The following is a 12,459-nucleotide window of genomic DNA, read 5'->3' on the forward strand; positions in this document are numbered from 1 at the left end:
TCAGCACAGAGCCCGACGCAAGGCTCAATCCCATGACCCTGGGATCATGACCTGAGACAAAATCAAGAATCAGATGCTTAACCGACTGAACCACCCAGGAGCCCCCAAATTCTTGTTTTTATATTTTTTTCAAAGTTTATATTGCTATCTCCCGGGGGTTAGTCAACTATAAGATACTTTACCACTGCTACAATCATATCTGCTGTCTCTCTCTCTTTTTTTGAAATTTGTAATGTTTATTTTTGAGAAAGTTACAGAGCATGGGCGGGGAGGGACAGAGAGAGAGGTAAACACAGAATCTGAAGCAGGCTCTGAGTTGTCAGCATAGAGCCCCATGTGAGGCTCGAACCCATGGACCATGAGATCATGACCTGAGCTGAAGTTGGACACCCAACTGACTCTCTCTCTTTTTTTTTTTTAATGTTTATTTATTTTTGAGGGAGAGACAGAGTGCCAATGGGAGAGGGGCAGAGAGAGAGAGGAAGAAGAGGATCTGAAGCAGGCTCCAGGCTCTGAGCTGTCAGCACAGAGCCTGGACGTTGAGACTTGAACTCAGGAACCACGAGATCATGACCTGAGCCCAGGTTGGACGCTTGCTTAACTGACTGAGCCATCCAGGTGCCCCTCTCTTGTTTAGAAAGCGAACGATACTACCACAACCTGGCAAAGCCCTCTCTGTTAGCAAGGGTATCTGTCCCTTCCTGTCATCTTCTGGTTCTGAGCTGTTACTGTAACTCATTCAGCTGCATTTCACAGTAGAGTGGGTACTTGTAATTTTTGGCTACTCATCCTCTAAACTCCCTCAAATCTTTTACCCTATAAGTGTTGGAGTAAGTTAAAGCCTGCCTTTCAGTATGGGAATCACAAATGCCAACAACACGGTTTCTCAGTAACTTTGCAGCAAAAGCTGCAAAAGGATCACATGACTAGGCTCAGCCAATCATGGGGGATTTTGATGCATGGAGGCCTTTGACTCTGAGATGTAGGGCCAGTGAAGAATCCTTTCTGGTGACAGAGGTGGCAGTGGCCATACCTAATTTCTGGGGCAAGGTTTGATGCTGGCAATAGTTGGCGATCCTCCCTCGGCAGTAACAGCGTCTGAATATCCTGCCAATAAGTTCTCTGTACGTTTAAGTCAGCCAGAATTGGTTTTGTTGATTACAAATGAGAACCTTGAATTGTCCACTTAGTGATAGTTTAATACCAACAATCCCACCATAAGGAAGTCTTGTTAGACAAACTGAAGACCTCTTTAAATTTTTTTAAAAAAATTTATTTATTTTTGAGAGATAAAGGGAAGCAGAGTGCAAGTAGGGGAGGAACAGAGAGAGAAGAGAGGGAGACACGGAATCCGAAGCAGGCTCCAGGCTCTGAGCTGTCAGCACAGAGCCCGACACGGGACTCAAACTCACGAACTGTGGGATCATGACCTGAGCCGAAGTCAGACGCTTAACCGACTGAGCCACCCAAGTGCCCCTAGATCTCTTTAGATCCTGCCATATTAGGGGGCTGACCCAGCTATGAGCCTGCTTCCTCAAGATATAGCACCCATCGTCCTTTTCAACCCCTTTCAACCTGTCTCTGTGCTTTGGCCACAGATCCATCTGAATTCTTTCAGAGTTGTGCCCTCTCCTTCCTGCCTGGTTTTGCAGCTGTTGAATGTCCTCTCCCTGGAATGTGGTTATCATCCTTCCTCTAAACTGCCGACAAGGTCCCTCCCTTCTGCATCCCCTCTGGCTCATGTCCAGCCCATTCTTTACACAGCAGCCAGAGCCATCTTCTGAAAATGCATGTCTGAGCATGTCACCACTGTGCTTAAAATCTTTCAAAGCTTCTTCATTGATCTTTGGATTAAGACCAAATTCCTTAACATGACCATCCAGCCCCGGCATGGTCTGGCTCCTGCCTACCTCTTCAGCTCTACTGGGAGACACTAGGAGGTACATGTCTGGGACTGGCTTGATACTGACCAAGGGAGGCAAAGGGGAAGTCAAAGATGATACCTAGATTTCTGGTTGGGGCAGAAGTAGGGAAGCTCCTTAGCTTATTAATCTTTAACATCTCAAAGGCACGCATCAGTCAGCCTCACGTCCTTTGTTGAACAGGGAGCTAAAAACTTCTGCCCACCCACCTGCTCACTCCCTCTTCAATCTGACCTTCAACTACCTGACCAGCTAAACAGAAGCTTTAGGTTTGAGCTGCAACTCTACTTTTTATTTGCTATGTCCTTGGCTTAAGGACTTTCCCTCTTAGAGCCTTCTTTTTTTTTTTTTTTTTTCTTCCATCTATAAAGCAGGAGTAATACTTCGTTTCTCTTTCTCTTTTGCTAAGGAATTCTTTTTTTTTTAAATGTTTTTATTTATTTTTGAGACACAGCATCAGCAGGGGAGGGGCAGAGAGAGAGGGAGACACAGAATCCAAAGCAGGCTCCAGGCTCTGAGCTGTCAGCACAGAGCCCGACGCAGGGCTTGAACTCAGATTGTGAGATCATGACCTGAGCTGAAGTCAGACTCTAAACCGACTGAGCCACGCAGGCGCCCCTTGCTAAGGAATTCTTACTGTGAGTGGTAAACCTCAGGCATGTGACTGGCCCAAGCTGGGTCATAGTTGGAGTTGACCGTCTCCTATGAGCCTCAGCAGTAGAATCTATTTGCCTGTTAGAAAGGCCAGTCTGGATCTCAATGGATTGAGATAGGAAGGAGGGAGCCTCCAGGACTCTCAACTATCAGTGCCCTTGAAGGAAGGTGCAGGGAGGTGGCCTGCATAAGGGGTGGAAGAAACAGACCTGTCCCAAACCTCTGAGTAATCCTGGGTCTTCCACCATCCACAGTTGATCCCTCAGCAGGTGCTCTGCCTCCAAATATGTATGAACCCCTTTCTTCTCCTTTCTGCTGCCACCACCATAGTCCAAACCACCATCGGCTCTCTCTTGCCTACTTTGGTAAGGGGGTGCCCTGCCTCTGCTTGTCTGGATCGAGACATCTCCAGCCAACAGCCAGAGTGACCTTTAAAGATGTGAGCAGTTACCGTTTCTCCCCTCCTAAGTCCTCCACTGGCTCCCCAAATTCCTCAGCCCAACCACAAGCCCTGTATGATCTGCACCACTACGTCCCTGTTCACCAAAACCCAGGCACCCTCACCTTGTTCCTGGGCTTCAGAAAGGCCCAGCTAAGGACCGCCCATCACTGGGTCCTTACCTGCAGGTTTCACCCAGAGGTCAAGAGCCCATTTCTAAGTACCCTTGCCCCCATCACCCTGTTTCATTTCCTTCATGATACTTATTACTGCCTGAAATCAGATCGTTTATATTTATAGAGGTCTCAACATACCACTTTCACAATTTTGTTCATTTTAACTATACTAGGAATATAGTATTCCTAGTATATAGTATAGAGTATATATACTCTCTATATATACACCCCTTCACTCCTCTTCCCCCATCCTAGACCCCTCACTTGAATGACAGCTCTGTTTGTCCTACTGATCACTGATTTGTGAGTTCCTAGAGCCATGCATGGCACATTTGACACAGAATTATTGAATGAAGAGTCAATCGAAGGTCAACGTCTAGCTCTACTACATACTAGCCTCCCTTGGGGGGGGGCGGGGGCTGGAGAAGGGGAGGTCAGAGGCCAAGGTCCGCAGGAGGCTATGGATTGGGGCAACCTTCTCAGCTTCTCCAAGCATCAGTTTGCGTATTTATAAACCAGGGAAAAGAATTTATCAGTGGGGATGCACTTGAAATCCTGCGTATTGACCGCTCAGTCTACCAGTCTGTTCACTGTACCCAGAACATTGGGACCATGCTTTACAAAATGGGCTGAGAAGAGCTGTGTTGGGGTCGGGGTTACCTGGTACCATCTGATGCATCTTCCTGGACTGTTTGTTTCACTTGGAAGTGATTTACAACATTATGTTTTGTAGTAAACTAAACACAAATTATTTATGGAATCAAATGAAGAATTTGTCTGCATTTTAAAATCCAGGTGCTTTGGTCATCACCGCAAGGAGCGCCATTGAAGATTATACAGTTGGGTTGCCCCTGTGTTTTCTAGGTGGGGAAACTGATGCAGAGAGTGGCAGGATCTGGTCTCTCCATCCCAGTTAGGGTCCTCTCCAGCTCACACAATGAGCCTCCTGTCATCACACAGGACTCTCAGGTGCCCCTCTCAATATCCCTGGCCTCAGGAGAAACAGCAGGTGGCTTCCTCTCCTTCCCCTGTGGGAGTGAGGCTGAGGCCCAGTGGCCAAGGCCAAGAGGAAAGTCTTGGGCCTTAATCCACACTCTTTTAATTCCTAACATTGCCCAGACCCTGGACCACCCTGTCTGCCCATCAGCACACCCCTTCTCAACCACCCCTCTATCTGGACATAATTACAGTAATTATACTGGGATATCTTTACCCACCTATATATGATAAGCATAGGTAACTACTTCTGAGCATAATTACTGGAGATGTTTACAGACCCACAATCACAGAAGAGTAAATGATAGCTTCCTTTCCTCCCAATAGTATGCCAATATTAGGACTGTCTGGTCCAATTAGCCAAATCCCAGCACTGAGCAGGGTGGGAAAGACTTCACACTCTCCCACTGAGCATAGAGCAGGAAGAGGCCTCTGACAAAGCAGAATCCCAGCCAGGGTTTTCCAGGACACTAAGATGTCTGCAGAGGGATAAGCTAACATCTACTGGGCGCCTACCGAGCGTCAGGCACTCAGGGGAGGCCAGCAAACACCTGTGAACAATTGTGCAAGCTGGTATCTCACTCTCCGCCTTTGGAGCCCTTTTGAAGAGGGCTCGTGTCCAGTGTCACCCATAAACAGGCCATGAAGCTTGGTAGGGGCCTTTCCATTGTGCTAACCCGGCAAGGTCAGACTCCCAGTCCACAGCAGGCCAGCTCTAGGCTTCTTTCTTATCTCCTGTGCTCACTTCTTCCTCTTCCTGGGCAGCCACTGCCACCACCCCTGCTGGCCTCCGGTCCCCTCCCACCCTCATCAGTTCCCCAGCGTTGACTGCTGCCTCCTCCTGCCCTCTGGGCCCCTTCTTCCGGTCCCTGTTGGGTTGTTGGGTGTTATCTCTCCAGAAGGGCGGGGAGTTGGGGTGGGGGAGGGTGGAGCATAGCGCTAAGGTCGTTCCAGGCACCCGGGGTCTCCGACAGGCCCCCACCCCCACCCTACCAGGGGCGCCGCAGGGAGGGAGCTCTGCCTTGGGGTGGGCCGACCTTGGGCTTCCACCTTCCCGCACACACAAAGGCTGTCCCCGGCGTGCACGGGGGAGCGCTCCTGCACATAGACACAAATGCACAAAGACGTGCACACCGTTCCATCACACAAACACAGTCCCTAATCGGCGGCGCACACGGTCGTGCACACGCACCGGCACACTAGCGTGTCTACACGCGCACGTATAGACACCCCAGCGTGCACCCTCACGTACACCACACACACACACACACACACACACACACACACACACACACACACAGCTGGGCGCACGGCCGTGCGGACCCCCAATGCCGACCTCGGGGCCCTGACGCGCCAGCCGCCCTGCCCTGGCGCGCGACGCAGGCACACGCAGACCCACGCGCAGGCACACGCACCCTCCCGCACTGTTCCACGCCCCTGGCCGCGGCCCGGGCGCTGTGCGGCGCGGCGGGCGGGCCCGGGGCGGGGGCGGCGGCGGCCGGGAGAGCGGAGGAGGCGGAGCAGGGAGCCGGGAGCCGGCTGGCCCGCGCTCCTCCTGCCGGCCGGGGATTTTCCAGCCTGGGCGCTGTCGCCTCGGACCTCCTGCAGCCGCGGCGGACCATGGGCGACAAAGGGACGCGGTGAGTGCGGGCGGCGGCCCGGCCCGGTGCGCGTGGGGGGCGACCTGGGCGAGGGCACGGGCGGGGGTTCCTGTGGGTCACCCCGGGGAGCGCTGACGCCTGGCCCCGCGGCAAGCAGCTCTCCCGTGCCCGAGGTCTCCTGTGCGGTCGCTGGCGGGGCGGTGGGGCGGTGGGGCCGTGGGGCCCGTGGGGCCGTGGGGCCGTGGGCGGGGGTACCGAGAGGCGAGGACCCGGGGCCGCCCTATCTGGCTCGCGGCTTCTCGCCACGGACACACACTCACACACACTCACTCGCTGCCGACACCCAGCAGTGGCCAGCAGACGCAGAGACACAAGGGGGCAGGTTGGCACACAATGGCACACGCGCTCACATGGACACACGGACACACTCATCCGCGGGCACACTCACGCAGGCACACACACTGACATTCACTGCCACACACCGATCGCGTACACACTGTCACGCTCACTGGTACCCACTTGTGAACACATTCTTACTGACAGTCAGGTTGGCACATACAGGTCACGCTGCAACACATATCAATTCTACGCCTTCATCCTGGCACACGCATGTTGGCCTACACTGATACACGCATACACTGTCCCTTGCACTCACTGTAATGAACACTCTCACTGAGGCACACCCTCACGGACACGGACACTTGTGCTGGCACATGTCTCCCCAACACAGTGTTTGCAAGACCACCCCAGCACCAACCCCCACAGAGACGTCAGGCTAATGCCTCCACAGACTGGTACCCCCTGGTCACAAGCCAGCAGGCCCTGGGGCTGCTGACACACACACTCCAGTCCCCACGTGGCAAGAAGTGGCACACACACATCACACGGGGTGGCAGGTCCCCCGGAGCCTGAGAAAAATGCATCCTGTCCACTCTGTTTCCTTTCCCTCTGACCTCTGGAGGCCTGGGGTGGCTGGCCAGGATCTCTTTCAGGCTGGGGTGGGAAGAGGGGTTCCTATCTTTGTAGGAGCTTGCCCTGGCTCAGAAAGGGAGAGGCTTTGCCTCTGAAATGGAAAACTGGGACCAAAAGGGGGAGGAGGCTGGGGTAGGGCAGCCCCTGGAGACAGCCCCTCTAGACCAAGACCAGCCCTGATCAGGCGCCCAGGTTTGTCACCCCATCTATATCCCTTCACTCTGTCCACTCCCTTAAGTGCTAGTAGAAGCTTCTCCCTCATCTCCCCCCCCTTACCCCTCTTACACCCCCCTTTTTCATCTTTTTCTTTCTTTACCTTCTATCCTTGTACCCCACTTCTCCCTCTTCTCTTCCCTCTCTCCACCCTCCCGGTCTCCTTGCCTTCAATAATTATTTATTGAGTGTCTGCCGTGTACTAGGCATAGTGCGGGGATCAAAGATGTGTACGACCTATTCCTACCCCAAAGGAGCAAATAGACTAGGAAGAAATGACCCCAGTGGTCATCATGTTTTGTTACTGCGACCAAGCAATTTCACACTGACTGTCATCTGGCCCTCTTTCTCGACAGCATGAGAAAGATCCTCCAGGGATTATTTCCATGTTTCAGAAGAAGAAACTGAGGCTTGGAAGTAATTTAGAAACTGCTTCCTAGCCATCCTCCTGACGGCTCTACAAAGAGGTTAATTTTCTTCTTCCTGTTTTCCAGAAGAGGAACCAGAGTGTTAGAGGTTACCTGACTTGCTTAAGGCCGAGAGGCACCGGAAGCAGGGCAGAGGCTGGAGTCTACTTGGTCCATTTCTCTGTGGCCTGTCCTTGGGCCTTGCCAAGCCCTTCATGGGGTAAAGGCCAGAGTGGGGTGCCCTGCTGTATGTGTGGAGGCCCAGGCTGGTGGGGGAGGCTGCAGGAGATAGAGAGGTGTCTGCATTCACCTTGATGACTAGTCCTCATTGCAGCTGGCTGGCCGGCACTGTGGCCCAGGTCTCTGTCCTCGGCAGGAGGATGTGTGCCTCTGTCTTCTGTGTCCACGTCCCCCAAAGCCAAGATCTTCCTCACCATTGAGGTTAGACTTTTCTCCCCATGAGGGTTAGCAGCCCTGGGTCTTCTCCTTTATTCCTAGTATGCTGCTTCGCCATCAGGGTGACTCAGCCCCTCTTGGGCCCTGGTTTGCCTCTCTGTGATTAGAGGAGGAGTGTCATTGCTCCCCTGCTGGCGTAGGTTGTCAGCGGGATGGGGACACCAGGAGCAGCCAGGTACCTGTTGGAGACCTTATCTTTGGGGTCAGGACCTTTTCCATGACTCCCTCTGCTTGCCTCTAACTCATTGGGGGGACCTCGGGCAATTGTCTTCACCCTTCTGGACCTTAGTTTTCCTATCTGTAAATTGGAGCTGTCAATACTCAAAAAAATGTCAAGGCTCTTTTGAGTTTATGGAATTTGCTGGGCAGGGGAAGAGGTGCTGCCTGAAGCCTGGAGTCCAGGCTTGGCTAAACTCCACTCGGTGAACGGTGGCCCTGCTCCCTCCACCCCCTCTGCCCTCTCCCCCTCTCCCCAGTAGCCCCAGGAAGCCTCCCTCCCGCTTTCAGACAGGTTTCTTGAGTCATTTGGAAGAGAAGGGCAAACTCAGTAATGGGCTGTGCCTTGCCTTGTTCCATAGGCCATGGGCTTTTACTTTGTCTCTGACCTAGAAGAAGAAACTGCAAATACCCAGGACTCTATCTAGATCAGGAGTCATGGCATCCATCTCTGTATCTGGGCTCACTCCCCATATGAAAGTGACAAAATTAGTCAGAAACTGTCACTGCCCCCTAGGAACTCCCAGGGTCAAGGAGACTCTCATCTGCCTGGATGGGATTAGTTACAAGGCAGATGTATGATGACTGCTCCAACAAGGTGCTCTGGGAGCAATCGTACATCCATTCAACAAATGTTGACTGAGTGTCAGGGGCTGGGGCTTCAGACAGAAATGGCCCCACTCTGTCCCCAAGGGACGTCGAGCAGAGCAGGTGATTATAATGCAGGGTGACATGTGCTGTGGCAGGCCTAAGGAGGAGTCCCCATGCCAGTCCCAGCAGGGGGCATGGTGAGGGAAGCTTTCCCAGGAACCAGGTGGCTTTGGAGCTACTGAACTTCACCTGGAAGGCCGAGGAGGCCCAGGTGGTGGCACTGGGGATGTCATTCCTGGCTGAGGGCAGAATGTGCGAAGCCTGGGAGGCATGAAGCAACGTGTACAGCCTGCGGGTTGGGCTGGCGATGATGGGTGAGCCTTAGAGATAAACACTGACTAGTCAGCCACAGCCTTGAATGTCAAGCTAAGGAGAGAGGATTTTCTCCTGAAGCGCGTGGTGATTCAGAGGGGGTTGTGAGGGGAGGGATGGGAGCAGATGTCCCTTCCAGAGGGATGTGGCAGGGGGTGAATGGCAGAAACAGGGAAACCCGTGAGGAGGCTGAGGAGGAGCCTGGAAGAGGGAGGGATCTGAGCTAAGGTTGTGGAGAGGAAGCAGCTGAGAAATAAGAATAAGGAGGTGGTGTCCATTAGCCTGACTGCTTGGGTGTCTGATATGTCAGGAGACCTACATGCACGGTCTCATTTGGATCTCCCAGGGTTCCTGCTGCTGTAGGGACTGTTATTCCCTTTCACAGATGAGGAAAGAGACTAGGATGGATTAAGTAATCTGTCCCTTGCCATGCAGCCGACAAGCTTCTGAACCCAGCCCTGTCTGTTCGCCGAGCCCTCTGCTGCACGGTGCTTTCACGCAGGGGGAGAGGGCTTGTCTGGCCCACGGTTGGCCTCCCCGCCTCCCCGGCAGCTCCATTCTCAAGTCGTGCATCCCTTCTGGTTCTTGCTGTTTCTCCTAACTCAACTGGCAACAGGATCAATCAGAGTTGGGCAACAGGTGGGACTTCCTGAGCCACAATGCGATGGAATGGAATTCTCTTTCCTACAGATGTTTATGAAGTTTTCTTCGCTGGAAGGGGAGGAGGGTGGGTGTGATGGGGACACGTAATCACCAGCTCTCTGAACCTTGGCTGTCATCTCTCTTGGCGGTTAAGCTCTGTGTGACCTATCTTGGCTGGAAGATGGGGAAGTCCTGTGGCTTTGGCCAGGGATGCTTCTGGGGCTGCTGGGAGTGGGAGGGTTGAGCCTGACTTACCATCTCTGGGCCCTGATTCTAGGCTGGCTTCTGGGCTTCTCCACGGCTCTCCTCCTCTCCTCCGTCCAAGTTTGGGCATCCTTGCCCGAGGCTGAAGCTTTCCATTGCCATTGGTTCAGGGGGCTTATAACCCCTCGGGGCTGTGACAGTGGAAAAACAGCAGGGGTGGGGGGGGTGGGGGGTGGAGGGGAGTCACCACAACCCAAGTGGCCCCCTGGCCTTGGCCAAGCCATCTTCTGCTGCTTTCGCAGTGACCTTGCTGGGCCATCTATCACTCTGAGGCCTGCAGGGAGGGGGCAGCTTGGCAGGGAGCCAGACTGGAAGTTGAGGAAGACACCTTCTGCATGGATGGGTCAGGCTCCTGGGGTAGGGATGGAGGAGGGAGCTGGGGATTTGAAAGTCTTGGGTTTAGAAGTGGTGCAGGGAAGACGTATGGTGTGTGAAGAGAGGAGAATTAGGGATAGCTGGGGCCTTGGAGAGCACTGATGTCTGAGGGGGGAGAGGGGACGGACCTTGGGAGAGACTCGTGGGAGTTGGCTAGAAGGCAGTGGCTGGTGACTTGGGGACAGGGCTTTGGATGGGGTGAGGGCAAAGCTGGGCCACAGGGGCACAGGGGCACAGCAGAGGGGAGGACTCTGCTATTCCTCATGCTTGGAGCTGGGGTGGGCCTCTTGGAGGAAAGCCCTGGGCCCCGGGTGGTGGGAACCAGAGGTGTGGGAACCTGGGGGCTCAGGCTCAGCTGGGAGTGGGAGGGACATTGCAGAAATGTGAGCTGGTCACAGGGGAAGCTGTCCGTGCTGGCTCTTGGCATCTGATTCGGGCTGGGGGTCTTGGGGAAGCCTTCCTGGAGGAAGTGCACTCTGAGCAGGTCCTGGGGCATGGGGAAGGCCAGGCGATCTAGACAGAAAGTGCAGACCATGGGTGCAGGTGCAGTAGTGTATGGGGGTGTGGCCGCTAAGGGTCTTGGCAGCCCTGGTGAGTAGGCCTTGGGTGCTAGGGTGGGTGAGTTTCGTGGCACTCTCTCACACATTTATTCATACCCCAGGTGTTTTTATTCCCCAGTTGGTGAGCTCCTTGTGGTTTGGGGCTATTTCTATTTTCTGTTTGCTGGCCCATTTTCCACCCCTGGATCTGATTCATTGGAGATGCCTGGCAAGGATTTGTTGACTGGACTGAACTCTTTCCTCCCTTCTTGCCTCTACTCTCAGCCCAGGGGCATCCTAAGGGCTAATATTAGGTCTTTTCCATTAGAGAATTCTAAGGATGAAAGCCATGTTTCCCACGTTAGACTAGGTTGGGGGTGGGGTGGGGGAGGAACAGTTTCCTCCATCCGATTGTGAAGTCCTTAGGGAAGGGGATGTACCATCCCTATCAGAATGGGGTTCCTGGGAGTGAAGCCGGTTTCTCCCCCATCAGACGGGCTTCTGCGGGAGGAAGCCCTGTCTCCCACGGAGGATGGGGCGTGTCTCCAGTGTGAGACCTGGGATTAGAATAGATATTATCTCTGATGGTTTCAGGCACCCTCTCTCTTTCCTGTGTGCAGGATTCGTCCTGCCCCAGGAATGGCTTGAGTCCTAGTAGGGGGGTGTACAACAGTAGGGGGGTGGGGCAGGACAGGGTGGCTGCTTTTGAGAGGGGAACAAAGGAGTCTGTTGTCCCAGCCCCCTCCCTCCCTCCCCAAGGGGCCCTGGCAGGGTCATCTCTCTGGAGACGTCTCCTCCTTTCTGGGACTGGCCCCATCTTTAGCCCACTTTGGAGGAACTGCTTGTTCCTTCCCAGGAGACCTGGTGCCAGATGAGGCCAGGCTCCAGGGACTGGACCAGACAGGTCCTGGTGTTCTGTGTGACTGAAGTCATGACAGCGACTGAGTCTCTGCCTAGGGCTGGGCTGGGCCTGGCAGCTGATTCCAAGGGACCCCCTCGTACCTGGAGAGGGATCTGTCTGTTGGTCTAAAGAGCGTGGAGCAAGGTGGGGTGCTGTGGCTGATGTCAGGCCAGCAGGAGACACGCTCCTCACTCAGGGTCTGAGCGTTCAATCGTGGGACAGGGTGCAGCCTCTCTCTAGAGCGTATGCAGAGGTCCAGAAACTGAACGGATACAGACCTGGATGAGACTGAAGATCTCTCCCATAGTGGCCATGGGCCTCTGGCCCCACAGCAGGTCCTCCTGGTTGTTTTGCACCTTTAACCGGCCCCCCCCCCTCCAGTACCATTAGTGGGCAGGCACGGGGTGGGGGCAGGAGTGGGGAGTGGACAGCTGGGATGTACCATCTCAGGAGGGTCCCAGAGGTATGCTCTAATGCTTAATCATTGCTGTGTGACCTTGGGCACTACGTTCACCCTCTCTGGATCTTGATATCCCTTGGAAGTCAAATCAGCCATGATGGGCAAGGAGGTAACTCTCCTTGAGTTACTCCTTTCCTGTGTTCTGCTAGTGAGTGTAGGGGTGACCTTTCTTCCAGGGGGTGCCAGAAGTGGGGGATTGGGCAAAGCTCACACCTCTGTCATAGGCCAGTGAGACTGAGACTTCAGGGGAGTTGGGCCTGGGT

At 54.0% G+C, this 12,459-nt stretch overlaps 1 protein-coding gene across 2 annotated transcripts in view; it reads left to right on the forward strand.

Moving 5' to 3' along the window:
• The first annotated feature begins 5,168 nt into the window (after positions 1 to 5,168).
• Positions 5,169 to 12,459, forward strand: part of ARRB1 (arrestin beta 1) — a 70,840-nt gene continuing 63,549 nt past the window's right edge. The window contains exon 1 of one of the 2 annotated variants that reach the window (XM_058687737.1): positions 5,169 to 5,827. Coding sequence is in view for 1 of the 2 variants with exons in the window: in XM_058687739.1 (XP_058543722.1) it covers positions 5,808 to 5,827 (20 nt within the window). In the remaining variant the exon portion in view is untranslated. The remainder of the gene's footprint in view (positions 5,828 to 12,459) is intronic. The other variant, XM_058687739.1, reaches the window with a different exon arrangement.

This window comes from Neofelis nebulosa, chromosome 10 (assembly GCF_028018385.1).
Source record: "Neofelis nebulosa isolate mNeoNeb1 chromosome 10, mNeoNeb1.pri, whole genome shotgun sequence".
In the NCBI taxonomy this organism is placed as follows: Eukaryota; Metazoa; Chordata; class Mammalia; order Carnivora; family Felidae; genus Neofelis; species Neofelis nebulosa.